This window comes from Hemiscyllium ocellatum, chromosome 25, assembly GCF_020745735.1.
Source record: "Hemiscyllium ocellatum isolate sHemOce1 chromosome 25, sHemOce1.pat.X.cur, whole genome shotgun sequence".
Taxonomy (NCBI): Eukaryota; Metazoa; Chordata; class Chondrichthyes; order Orectolobiformes; family Hemiscylliidae; genus Hemiscyllium; species Hemiscyllium ocellatum.
The window spans coordinates 2,210,947-2,224,039 of NC_083425.1; the positions used below are offsets into that span (position 1 = coordinate 2,210,947).

The following is a 13,093-nucleotide window of genomic DNA, read 5'->3' on the forward strand; positions in this document are numbered from 1 at the left end:
TGACTTTAAAAAAAAATCAAGATACAATACCAAGTACTACCTTAGGAATGGTGCAGAATAAGGAGGAAAAATTAAAATTTAAAGAATTTATACAACGTTCAGGTGTTCACCTACTGACTTAATGACAACATAAAGCAGGAAAGGATGCCCCAAGACTTGTAACTTTTAAATTATTTTAATACAAACTTTTATCAATATAAACTCAGTCCCTCTTAACAGGTAAGACACAGACTCAAAATACTTTGTTATACTGTTTTTATCAAGTATTGCACAAGGTAGGTACAAAATTAATATTTACGATTACATTTGTCCATAATATATAGCAAAAAAAATTTATTTTTACTTTTTTAAACTCTTAACAGAAAATACAACTCTCGTTTTTCCAAAAAAAGCTGAAATTTCTACACTTTAAACACCATCACTAAGGAATATCCTGTACACAATCTTTTTAAGAGTAGTTTGATGCCTCTGGATATGGATTTCTTTTTTACAACGATTTGTAAAAAAAAATAGAATGCAAGCTATCGCAGCCATCACAGATCACTGAAGTAGTAAAAAGATATAAATGCAATACCGTGTTGTAGAAACAATATATACTCTGATATTTTACAAACTTCATACTAAATTAAATTATACAATTACAAAAGACCAGAAATCCCACTTTTATTAGTGCCAATTGTTAAATCAGCCCGTGTCCTGTCCAAGTGTAAATACTGTTTGAGGAGGTTTTTCTCCACAACATTTTTCTATTTTTTATTTTTATTTTTAAAAAGGTACACAGTCCATATAAAATTATTTTTGTGCTTGGTTGGCAAAAACAAAGCTTTGATGCTTCTTAAATAACCAAGCGCCAAAACTACAAGCTTATTTCCCCCATTCCAAAAACCATTCATAAAAAAGAAAAATACTCTCAAGGGAGTTAAGGGGGGAAAAACACCCTTGGGTTCAGTTAAGTTTAAATTTTGACATTAAGGTTTAATATTTATATGTGTAGAATTTTCTTCCCCTTTTTAATTAGCCATGACAGGTTGGAACTGCTGGTTAGAATACTGCATGTTACTGAGGCTGAAATTTAGACCATCAACAAAAGATTTTTCATTTAGGCCTCCATAGGCAAACATGTCAAAGGCATTACCATATTGGAGAGGGCTGAGGTTTAAGGGACTGTCCCCTGGGAACATTGCACTGGTACCACCCTGCCCCTGGATGCCAGGGAAAACAAACTCCTTGGCATTGGGAGAAAGGGCTGAAGTCTTCTGTTGCTGCTGGCTGCCCACACCAAGCCCATAGAGAGAGTGCATGGATGTTGACATGGTTTTCTGCTTCAGCAGGTTATTCATGTTCAAGCTAAGGTTAGTGGGGGATGCGCGCGTGACCTTACTGCGGCCACTGCTCTTCATTTTGGTCGAACCGAACTTTGTAGCAGCAAAAGTGGCAGTGGTGAATGTTAAAGGCTGGGCAGAACGAGGCATGAAAGTGGGGCTCACGGCAGCAGAGTGACCAAATGGGGGAGATGGGGAACTGGATACAGATGAGCCCCCAGCAGGGTCACAAATGGGCATAAAGACCTGAGCCTCAGGGTTGAAGCTGTTTTTGATTTCTTTGTCCAGATCAGTCCCAGTATCATTGTTATCATCCACATACAGCACCTTGATGGGCCCTTTCTCTCCAATCTGATATGACACCTCGAAAGGGTCTATCCAGACACTCAAGTCCTCAGGCAGGTTGTCACGAACATCCTTCATGTCTAGTCCACTCTCTTTGGCAGCTTGCTCGATGACAGGATCAATGGCTTCCCCTACATGTATACACCTGTACCCAGATCCTCTGTATGGCTTGTCCGGATACCAGTGACCTTCATATTTCTTCTTCAGCAGCTGTTCCAATTCCTCTCCAAAAATGTTAACTCGTCGCCTTGGGAGTTTATTGTACAAATATGAGATGATAAAATTGAGTGCTACTTGGATTTCCAGCTGCATAGCTGCTGAATCACCAGAATGAGTTGTAAACTCTGCGTTGCAAACCAAAAGAAAATATATAATATATATAAACTCCTGAAGGCAGTGTTTAGATCGCCTCAGATAGAAGCTTCAGGTTTCTTACAAAGTGCTGGTTAGGGTGGAATTTTTGTTTTCCTCTAGTAATGTTGGTTGTTCCTTGAAAAGCAGAAAAACAAAGGTAGTAAGAAAAACTGCAACATTTCAAATGTGTTACTTCAATGTCACTTTCATTCTCATATTTCAAAAACTTTGAATTGTTTGGGCTTTGCAGTTTTATCTCCAGTAGTTCATCACATTAAACTATGAAGACAGATTTACAACTGAAAAGCACCTAATGTTCACACATTTTAAACATTCTTTTAAAGCAACACTGACTCAAAATTACAAATGAAAGCGAAGGCTTCTAAAAGGAATCAGCCTTCAAAATAAATTAACTACCTACGTCACAGATTGGGCAATGAACCAACTGTCCAATTAGAATTATTGTTTGGAGGTGCTGGCATTGGACTGAGGTGTACAAAGTTAAAAATCACAACTCCAGGTTTAGTCCAACAGGTTTATTTGCAAGTACTAGCTTTCAGAGCTCCACACACCACCTGAAGGAGTAGCACTCCAAAAGCTAGTGCTTCCAGTTAGAATTAAAAATACAGATTGGAGGGCAGCAATCAACAGAATTGGCACCATTGCTCAGGAATAAATAATATCCTCAAAATAACAAATCCAAAGGGGGGAAATGTGAGTTTCTTTCAACAAATACAACTTTAAACGTGGTGAGGGATTATATTCGGAAAATCTCAGCTTCTTTTCTGCTCCAGGTCCCACATTGACGTCAAACACGTGATTGTGAAGTACACAGAATGAATGAACGTCACTGACTGCAAATACCAGACAGAATGCAAATGACCTGATTAACTGTAGCTACGCCAGAAATATGAACATTACTCACGTCAATACTAAGTAGGCCTCAAACGCAGCATCCACAGTATCAAATCAAGAGGTTTCAAGTACCAGGGAGGGCACAGGCACCCTTTAAATACAATGCATTAAAACCAGGCACAATGCCAGCTTTATACAGGTTCATTAAATGCCACAGACAGCAGGGAGCTAAATTACGAACCCTTCCATTCCAGCTACAGTGAGAGCGATTACATCTTTCAAATGGGACTGAAAAGCAGACAATTGCCAGGAAGGAAGAGCAAGTTTACAGGGCGTTTGTCTGGGCTTGGGGCAATACAAAACCAAGGATTGTTCCATTTTATCAAAGGCTGACAAGTGTACTGAGAAAAAAAGACTATTCTCCTTGGGATTTAGTCAGTTTTGGAGAGTGCACAAGCATGTTTTGTGGAGGCAAAGGGAGCAGGGTAGAATGGTGGGCTGGCGGAGGAGCTTGCTAGGGAGTGTCAGGGTCAAGGATTGGGGAAGAAGAAAGAGCTCATCAGGTAACTGGGGGGAGAGAGAGATAGAGGAGATAAGGGGCTGTCAGGGAAAGTAGGGGTGGAGAATTCCACCTGTGCAAAGGTATGGACACACAGCTGTTTGGAAAGGATAGACAGGCAGTAATCAGGTGGATACAGGACAAAAAAAAATTTGAAAAGAGACTATTTGGCAAGTGGATGGGGTGTATACGGAGGACTGTGAAGGAAGGGGTGAATGACTGGAGGACGACAGAGGTGGTGCAGTGGGGCAGGGTGTAGGGATCAGGACAGCACAGGTGGGAGCGAAGGGACTAAAGCTGGGTGGCTTGGGGGGGGGGGGGGGGGGAGGAGAGAACTTTGTAGCTGGGAGTGGTGTAGGTGGTGGGGGGTTGGGGACAGGGCAGGAGATGGATGGACAAGCAAGAGTTGCTCACTGGAATGAATGTTTGGGGATGGGCAGGTGGTGTGGGTTTGGGAGGAGGGATGGGCTGGTGGAGGGGGCTTGGGGAGTGGTATGGGCTGGGGGAGGGGCATGAAGGGGGTTGGCAAGTGGGGTGGGGGCAAAGATGAGGGTGGAGGGGGTTGTGGGGGGGGGGAAGAAAAGAAGAGGGTGGAGGGGGTTTTGGGGGGGAGGAAAGAAGAGGGTGGAGGGGTTTTGGGGGGGGGAGGAGAGGGTGGAGGGGGTTTTGGGGGGGGGGAGGAAAGAAGAGGGTGGAGGGGGTTTTGGGGGGGGAGGAAAGAAGAGGGTGGAGGGGGTTTTGGGGGGGGAGGAAAGAAGAGGGTGGAGGGGGTTTTGGGGGGGAGGAAAGAAGAGGGTGGAGGGGGTTTTGGGGGGGGGGGAGGAAAGAAGAGGGTGGAGGGGGTTTTGGGGGGGAGGAAAGAAGAGGGTGGAGGGGGTTTTGGGGGGGAGGAGGAAAGAAGAGGGTGGAGGGGGTTTTTGGGGGGAGGAAAGAAGCGGGTGGAGGGTGTTGGGGGAAGAGGGGTTGGAGGAGGGGGGAGGGGCCTGTGGTGGGTGTTTGGAGGGGAAGGGCCGATGGTGGGGGAGGGGGGTGTCGCAGGTGGTGAGGGGCTTGGGGGCGGGGCATCGGGGACAGTAACCGTCGCTCCCCAGGAGCGGACTTTCGACAGCAGCGGGTCAACCGCCCGATTGCGGCAATTAGCCGCCTCAGCCCTTCACAGCTCTCACTCCCTTCACTGGCCCGCGAGCAGAGAAGGTTCTAGTACTTACTCGGCTGTTCTCGGCGCTGATGGAAATAGACAGTCAATGAGGGAGAATCTGAGGGAGAAGTTCGTCGCGTTATTTTTGTTGTCCGTTTTTTTAAAAAAGATTTCTTTTGTATTTTCTTTGTGGTGTTGTATTAAGTTCATATATTTTATATAATTTCCTTCTTGTTGTGTTCAGCGCCGCTCCTCCACCGCACGCAGAATCCAACCAGCCAGGAGCGTTTACAACTCATTGCCATCGGTCCGCAGCGCACCGCTATTTATAGTCTCGCTCCCTCCGCGATTCCCACAGCACGAGGGGGCGGGGTGGCTTCAAGGAGTGGGTCCGGAACTACTTTATTATTATAAACGTCGCTGCAGTGGGCGGGCACTCGCGGCATTGAGGTGTATCGATTGGTCAACTGTGAAGCACGTCTCCGCCCCTATCCGAAGGGCTATTTAAATATTTTTTTGGGGGGGTGGGTCTGAATGCGCCGTTCTGATTGAGGTAGAGGCGTTTCCAACACTGCTTCTTAAATGGAGGCCTTGATAAATAGTTCCCCCATGTTTTATTCCGTTTTCAGTGTAAACTCAACTAGAACGACAAAAAGCGCAGATCGAAATCACGTTATTAATGAGTGCTGACACGATACAAATCGTCAAAATAATAATCGTAAGGTACAAATTGTCGATACAAGCTTCGTCTGTGGTAAACATAGAGAGCGCAAGGAGACTGAGTGACTGGTGCTGGGCTAAAAATACAGGTGGCTGATAATGTCCCGTGTTTTATTTGGTTGGAGCGGGCAGTAGGGGGCGGGCATTCCGGGCGGGAACCGCATTCTGATTGGCTGTCGGTATCGAGGGCCGTTGCCAGGCTCTGATCTCCCAACAAAAGGTGCCGGGGGTTGGTGAGGAGCGGGAGCGCGCGCGCTCCGTCTCACAACAAAACCGCTTGTCCTTAGGCTGAGCGTGCGTTACAGAATGTAAGTGTTCAGTGGAGAGGGAGTACAGGACTGTACATGCAGTTATATACATTTCGGTGAACTGATGGTGAATTGGTTGTTGGGACTGAAGCGGTCCGCTCTGGGCTGGCCGCGCGCTCCCGATCAAGGGCGCTGCTGAAAGTCAAAGCGCGAGGCACTGCGCAGGCGCGCGACCCGGCCATCAGAAAGGGGGCGTGGTCGTACGAGCGCATGCGCGCAGCGGGCGGCGCTGGCCATTTCTGCAGTGGCGCAGCTGAGTCGGCAGCTTGTTTGGCTGCTTGCCTATCCGTGTCCCCACTGTCAGGGATGCTGCTCCTGCAAACATGTACTCATGGGGCCTCGAAGCAGCGATAAAGAGCTCATAATGTACAACCAAAGATTGATAATCCAGAGATACGTTAGACATCCCGGAAGCAGAGAAATGTAAATTCACGCATCCATCTGGAATAAATGGTGTTGCTGGTAATATTGATCACGGAATTACCAGAATGTCTCAAAAATTCATTTGATTCTCTAGTGCTTGTTAAGGAAAGTAATCTGCTGCACTTAGCTGTTCTGGCCTACGTGTGATTCCAGGCACATAGCAAGATTTTGACTCAAGTGCCCTCTGAAACAGCTCAACAAGGCACTCAATTCAATGGTAATTGGGGAAAGGGTAATAAAATGCTGCCGTCAACAGTGACACCAGAACTCCAAAAGCAAGTTAAAATTAAAACAATCCTTACAGCCATACCACATTACTAAAGCAAACTCCTAGGTAACTGCCACCTACAATGAGAGTTAAAGGAGAATCAGTCATAAATGTATGTGGCATAAAAACGAGCTCTTCACCCCAACATGTCTCTGCTGACCAGGTTTTCTAAACTGAACTAGTCCCATTTGCTTATGTTTGACTCATATTCCCTAAATCTTCCTATCAATTTACCTGTCCAGATATCTTTTGAGGATCAGGCCATTCAGTCCCTTGAATCTGCTTCGTTATTTGATCAGATCATTACTGATTTTCTACATCACTGCCGTTTCCTGCAGTATCCCCATAATCAATTATCTTAAATATTTAGATAATTCTTGATTGACAACTTGAATATACTCAATGGTGAAGCCACCAGAGCCCTCTAGGATAGAGGATTCATTACCTTCCAAGTGAAGAAATTCCTCTGCATCTCAGACTTAAATAGCCATGTTTAGCCATGGATCTTCCAAATTCCACATTCTGGAACTCAGTACCTAGAGTCAAGCGCTTTCAAAATGTAACACAGATCATTGAGATTAAGTTTTATTCTTTAAACTACACTGTTATATTACACTAAGTCTCTCCTCAAAGGAAAGCCCTTTCATGCCAGCTGTCAATCTTGCCATCCTTTGTTGCAATCCCTGTAAGATAAGTTCAATCATTTTGAAACAAAATGATCAAAATAGTTAACAGTATTTGCACAAATTAGAGCAAGATTTGTTTTTTACCTTTACACTCTAATCCCTTGCATTTAAGTCTCACATACATTTGTCTTGCTTGCTACACCTTGAGGCTAACCTTTGAACTAACTATACTGTCTCAAAAGTTTCCTTCCTGTTGTCAAGATTTGGACATGAACCGCCAACTGTCATCTACTTGTCTGAATTTATTCAATTTAAACATTATTTCATATTCCCAAATGAAGGGAAATAATTTTCATTTACAGAGGGATCTCAAATTGTTACATTTAAGTATTAACAAGTTTCAATGAACGAGGAATGAATTGGCATGAACTGTTAAGATGACAAACAACGGTAATTGCCTGAACGTATATTTGGTATGATTCAAGCCAGTACAGAACCCTAAACAGCAACAAGTTGTATTAACCAGCATTGGTTAACCAACAAAGTAAGAGACAGCATTGAACTAAACTAAAATATGAGCATAAGCACGTTTTAAAATGAATCTGGCAGACTGTAATAGTTCTCAAAGATAAATAATCAAGTGCAGAAAGGAAAATGGAAACAAAAACTTGCAAATATGAAAACTCTACTTCTCAAAACTAACAATAAAAATATTTTTGTAAATATATTGAGAAGTAAAAATGAATGTTGGTCCATTAGCACAATTTAATTTTTTTACTTATTTTGAGTTGATTAACTATCTAGAGAGAATAATGAGAATTAAGAAAGGCACTTTTCTGGGATCTTAAGGTGTTTAAAGAAAAAAAAGGTGAGAAATTTGTGGTTCATAATATTACTTAAGTCTAGATTATGTCTTTGGATCAGAAAATTGCAAATGTCAGTCCTTTATTTGAGAAAGGAGGGAGAGGGAAACCAGGTGCTTAGGGACATATAAAATTAACATTAATTATGGTGAACTTACTTGTTATTGATCAGAATAACTGAGTTATTGGATCAATATCAATTGATCAGTGAATCAGCATAATTTTGAGAGATTATGTTTGACTAACCCAAGCTGAATCTTTTTGAGGAGGTTACTGGCATGGTGAATCAGGGAGTATCTGAAGGCACTGTCTTTTATCAACTTCTAAAAGCATTTAATAATGTTTCACACAAGATAATTAATTAAACTGGAAGCATATGGAATTGGAGGTAACCTTGTTATGTGGATTAGTAATTGGTTGAAAGGAGGAAACAGGTAGAAGGGTTAAAGGAGACCTTGTCTGATCAGCAGATGATGTTCCCAGGGATCTTGACTTCAGTTTTTCAAGAAGTGCAGCTGGCTTGGGTGAAAGAATGAAGAGTTACATCTTCAGGTTTGGACATTAGAAGAAGCAGCAAGTAGTGTGAATGGCAGTAGAAAGTTACAAAGGAACAGAGACTAAGTGAGAAAAATGATGACAGTTCAGTTCAACATGGAGAAGTCTGGGCTCAGACGTTTGGATTGGAGAAAGATAAATTGGAATATTTTCCAACTGCTGAGGGACTAGGAGAGATGAAGTGATCCTGATTAGATCCCAATTATGTTCAGCTCTGGACACCATGTGTCAGGGAGGATACATTTATTCTTTGAGAAGGTGCAGGACAGATATAGAAGAATGACAGTAGAGAGCATGGTGCTGGAAAAGCATAGCTGGTTCGGCAGAATCCAAGGAGCAGGAGAATTGACATTTTGGGCATAAGCCCTTCATCAGGAATGAGGCTTGTGAGTTGGAATGAGATTTAAATGGAAGGAAGGTGGGTTGGGGAGGTAGCTGGGAATGTGGTAGGTGGATAAAGGTGAGGGAGAAGGTGATAAGTCAGATTGGACAGTGATAGAGGGGTCTGTAGGGCGGGGCTGAGTTGGAAGCTTGGAATTTGGATAATGTGGGGGGAGGGGAACTTGGATTGCTTCCGTATCTGAAGGGTTGAGAAAGATGCTGAACATTGTGCAATCACTGGCAAACATCCCCAATCTGACCTTATGATGGATGAAAGGTCATTGATGGAGCAACCTTAGACAGCACCTTCCAAACTCATGACCACTTCCAACTAGAGGGACAGGGCAGCAGATACATAAAGCATAAGTGAGGACTGCAGATGCTGGAGATCAGAGTCCAGATTAGAGTGGTGCTGGAAAAGCACAGCAGGTCAGGCAGCATCCAAGGAGCAGGAAAATCAATGTTTTGGGCAAAAGCCCTTTATCATTCCTGCAAGTTCCCTTCCGAGCTACTCAGCATCCTGATTTGGAGATACATTGCCAATCCTTCACTGTTGTTGGGTCAAAATCCTGGAATTCCCTCCCTAAGGGCATTGTGGGGCTATCTGCAGAACATGGACTGCACTGGTTCAAGAAGGCAGCTCACCACCACCATCTCAAGGACAACTAGGGAAAGGCAGAAAATCCTGGTCAGCCAGTGATGGCCACATCCTACAAGTGATTACAACAAAAACTCTACACTGTTGGGCCTTGGACACCATCTGAGGAACTCCTGCAGAGATGATCTGGAGTTGAGATGACTGACCTCCAGTAAAAAATGAGGTCTGCAGATGCTGGAAATCACAGCTGCAAATGTGTTGCTGGTCAAAGCACAGCAGGTTAGGCAGCATCTCAGGAATAGAGAATTCGACGTTTCGAGCATAAGCCCTTCATTCCCTTATTCCTTATTCCTGATGAAGGGCTTATGCTCGAAACGTCGAATTCTCTATGACTGACCTCCAACAATATGACCATTTGTCTCTGTGCCAGGTATGACTCCAACCAGAAGAACGTTTGCCCCCTGATATCCATTGAACAGTGTTTTACTCAAGCTCTTTGATGCCACTGTTAGTCACATACGACCTTGATGTCAAGAGCTGTCACTCTTATTTGATGTCTGAAATTCAGCTCTTTTGTCCATGTTTGAACCAAGGCTGTAATGAGGTCAGGAGCTGAGTGGCCCTGGGGGAACCTAAACTGGGCGTCACTGAGCAGGTTATTACTGAACAGTATAGCACTGTTGATGATATCTTCTGTCACGTTACTGATGATCATGAGTAGACTGATGGGGTGGAAATTGGCCAGGTTTGCTTTATCCTGATTTGTGTATACAGGATATACCTGGGCAATCTTCCAAACTGTCAGGTAAATGCCAATGTTGAACTGCTATTGAAAGTGCTTGGCTAGGGAAGCATCAAGTTCTGGAGCACAAGACTCCAGTACGTGAAATGCCAGAATGTCGTCGGGACCCATAGCCATGGCTAAAGACTGGCATCTGTGATGTTGGGGACCATTGGACGAGACCAAGATGGATCATCCACTTGGCTGTTCTTGCTGAAGATTGCTGGAAATGCTTAGGCCTTATCTTTTGCACTAATTACACACTTCTAAAATTTCACTGGTACACATCTGAAAATGAACCTTCTGGCTCAGCGAGCAAACTTACATCCGGAAGGAAGGTTACTAATGAAATAAGTGTGGGCGACACAGTGGCACAGTGCTGCCTCACAGCACCAGAGACCTGGGTTCAATTCCCGCCTCAGGCAACAGTCTGTGTGGAGTTTGCACATTTTCCCCGTGTCTGCGTGGGTTTCCTCCAGGTGCTCAGGTTTCCTCCCACAGTCCAAAAATGTGCAGGTTAGGTGAATTGGCCACGCTGGATTGCCTGTAGTGTTAGGTGAAGAGGTAAATGTAATGGGTCTGGGTGCGTTGCTCTTCGGAGGGTCGGTCTGGAAGTGTTGGGTCGAAGGGCCTGTTTCTACACTGTAAGTAATCTAAGATGGTTGGTCCTAGGTCACTAGCCTGAAGAGCTTCATTTGTAATATCTTGGGGCTGAGAATATGTCAAGGGCCGTTACCTTTACCTCACCCATCATGTTCAGCTCTTTTGTCCATGTTTGGACCAAGGCTGTAAAGATGTCAGTAGCTAACAGGCATTGGCAGAAACCAAATTAAGCATCAGTGAGCTGGTTCTTTTGGTGTGTATGTGTCACCTGATAGCACTATCTATAACTCTTTCTATCAATTTGCTGACAATTGAAAGTCGATTGACACAGCAATAATAGTCTTGTTCAGATGTGTCCTGTGTATCGTGGACAGGGTCTACCTGGGAAATTGCATCACACTCTGGCAACATCTTTCATCCCCTGACTGTAACCCATCTACCTTTTTCCTGTACCTGAGGTGTGATTACCTCCCTATAACTCCTCTCAATTACCACCTCAGCCTCCCAAATGATCCAAAGTTCATCCAGCTCCAGTACTGTTAACAGACATTTAGATAAGTTCGTGAATAGGAAAGGTTTGAAGGGATTTGGGCCAGATGCATGCAGGTGGGACTAGTTTGGTTTGGAAGCTTGATTGGTGTGGACTAGGTGGACCAAAGGGCTCAATGACTCTACTGTGGCTACAAGAGTAGCTTAGAAACAGGAATTCTGCAACAGGTAACTCAGTTAACTCAGCTAAACGGAGATTAGTATAGACAGGTCAGTGCAGACTTGAATGGCCTCTTCTGTGCTCGATGACTCTGACCTCCTGTGGCCCTCATTGCATATCCACCATATGACAAGGCACAAGTGAGGAGTGGAATATGCTCCAGATACTGGAGGTGAGCAGCTCCAACAACACTCAAGAAGTTGAACACCATCTAGGATAATGCAATCTGTTTGATTGGCCATCCAAACCATATCTTCAATATTCAATCCCTTAATCACACAGGAACAATGATGTAGAGATGCTGGTGTTGGACTGGGGTGGATAAAGTCAGAAGTCACAGAACACCAAGTTATAGTCCAACAGGTTTATTTGAAATCACAAGCTTTTGGAGCAGTGCTCCTTTGTCAGGTAGAGTGAAGGGAAGCATACAGGCAGAGAATTCATAATCAGAGATCAAAAAATCATATAAATGGTATGAGTGGAGTTTGGACAGACTGAATAATAAATCACTTCAGGTCAGGTGATCAAGAGTGTCAGACAATTTGAGTAAAGTGTCAACAGCTGAATAGCAAGTGTAGGAATGAGCTATGATCTGTGATCTGATTATTTGAGGCAGAGAAATAATTACAAAAAACTAAAAATAAGGTGGTGCTGGAATCAAACCAAATGGCTGATATAACATGCTAGGTATGAGTCGCATTGTGAGGGTCTAACCAAAGTAACAAGTAATCCAAAACTGTACAAACTAATTAAGGTAGAGAGATCATAACAAGTTATCAAGGTGATGGTGTCGAAACAGGACAGTAAAGAACATTTTACAGATACAGAACAGTTAGTGGGGTTACATGTAGCATGACATGAACCCAAGCTCAATGAGTTGAGCATCATATCCCGTTCTAATGAGGGCATCCTTCAGCATCTTTAGGTGTCCATCGCTTCCCTCCTCGTCTCATGTACAATTGCAGAAGTGTGTACCATTTACAACAGCAATATTCTATCCCAGTCAGGGAACACTTAAGCAGTCTAGGACGTTCACCATGACTCCTTTAAACAGCATCTTCCAAACATGTGAAGGACAAAGACCGCAGGTATGTAGGACACCATTCCTGAAAGGTCCCCTGCAAACCAGTCAGCATCCTGACTTGGAGATATGTCAGTGTTTCTTTATTGTCACAGAATCAAAATCTTGACACCACACGGACATCAAAACAACTATTACCTTCTCCAGGGCATTTAGGGATTGAAAATAAAAGTCATCCGTGGCTGCATCCTGTGATCAGTTTTCTAAACAATTATTAACTTTCTTTTGACTTTCTTGAAAGCCAGTATTAATTCTAAAAAAAACCTCAGTATCAATCTGATTCTCAACATTTTTAGATTTGAGCTGAGTGACAAAACTATTTACTTTGGAATAAATTATTTATCCATCGTTTCAGTCATCCTTAAGAAGTGCTGCTTCTGTACTGACTTGGATCTAGGCACAGTTTACAGTGTTATCTGCCTAATGGTATGGGGATGTTTCCTGATGTAACTGAGGACAGTACACTCTGAGTACTAGTGATTGCAAAACAGCGGGGAGATGCTCAGGTTGATATTAATTAACAGTTGTTTAAAGACATAACTCAGTTTTACCCATAGTTTTATTCATTACCTGTAAAGTGAAAAGGCTGACTTCTAGATTGCAG

At 43.5% G+C, this 13,093-nt stretch overlaps 1 protein-coding gene across 1 annotated transcript; it reads right to left on the reverse strand.

The window, feature by feature from the left end:
- Positions 1–278: 278 nt before the first annotated feature.
- Positions 279–4,871, reverse strand: LOC132827731 (protein Tob1-like). Its single transcript, XM_060844423.1, has 2 exons — positions 4,644–4,871; positions 279–2,156 (listed from the first exon to the last, which is right to left on the reverse strand). Exon 2 carries the CDS (start codon positions 1,977–1,979, stop codon positions 1,011–1,013), a length of 969 nt encoding a protein of 322 aa, XP_060700406.1. The 5' UTR covers positions 1,980–2,156; positions 4,644–4,871; the 3' UTR covers positions 279–1,010.
- Positions 4,872–13,093: the final 8,222 nt, after the last annotated feature.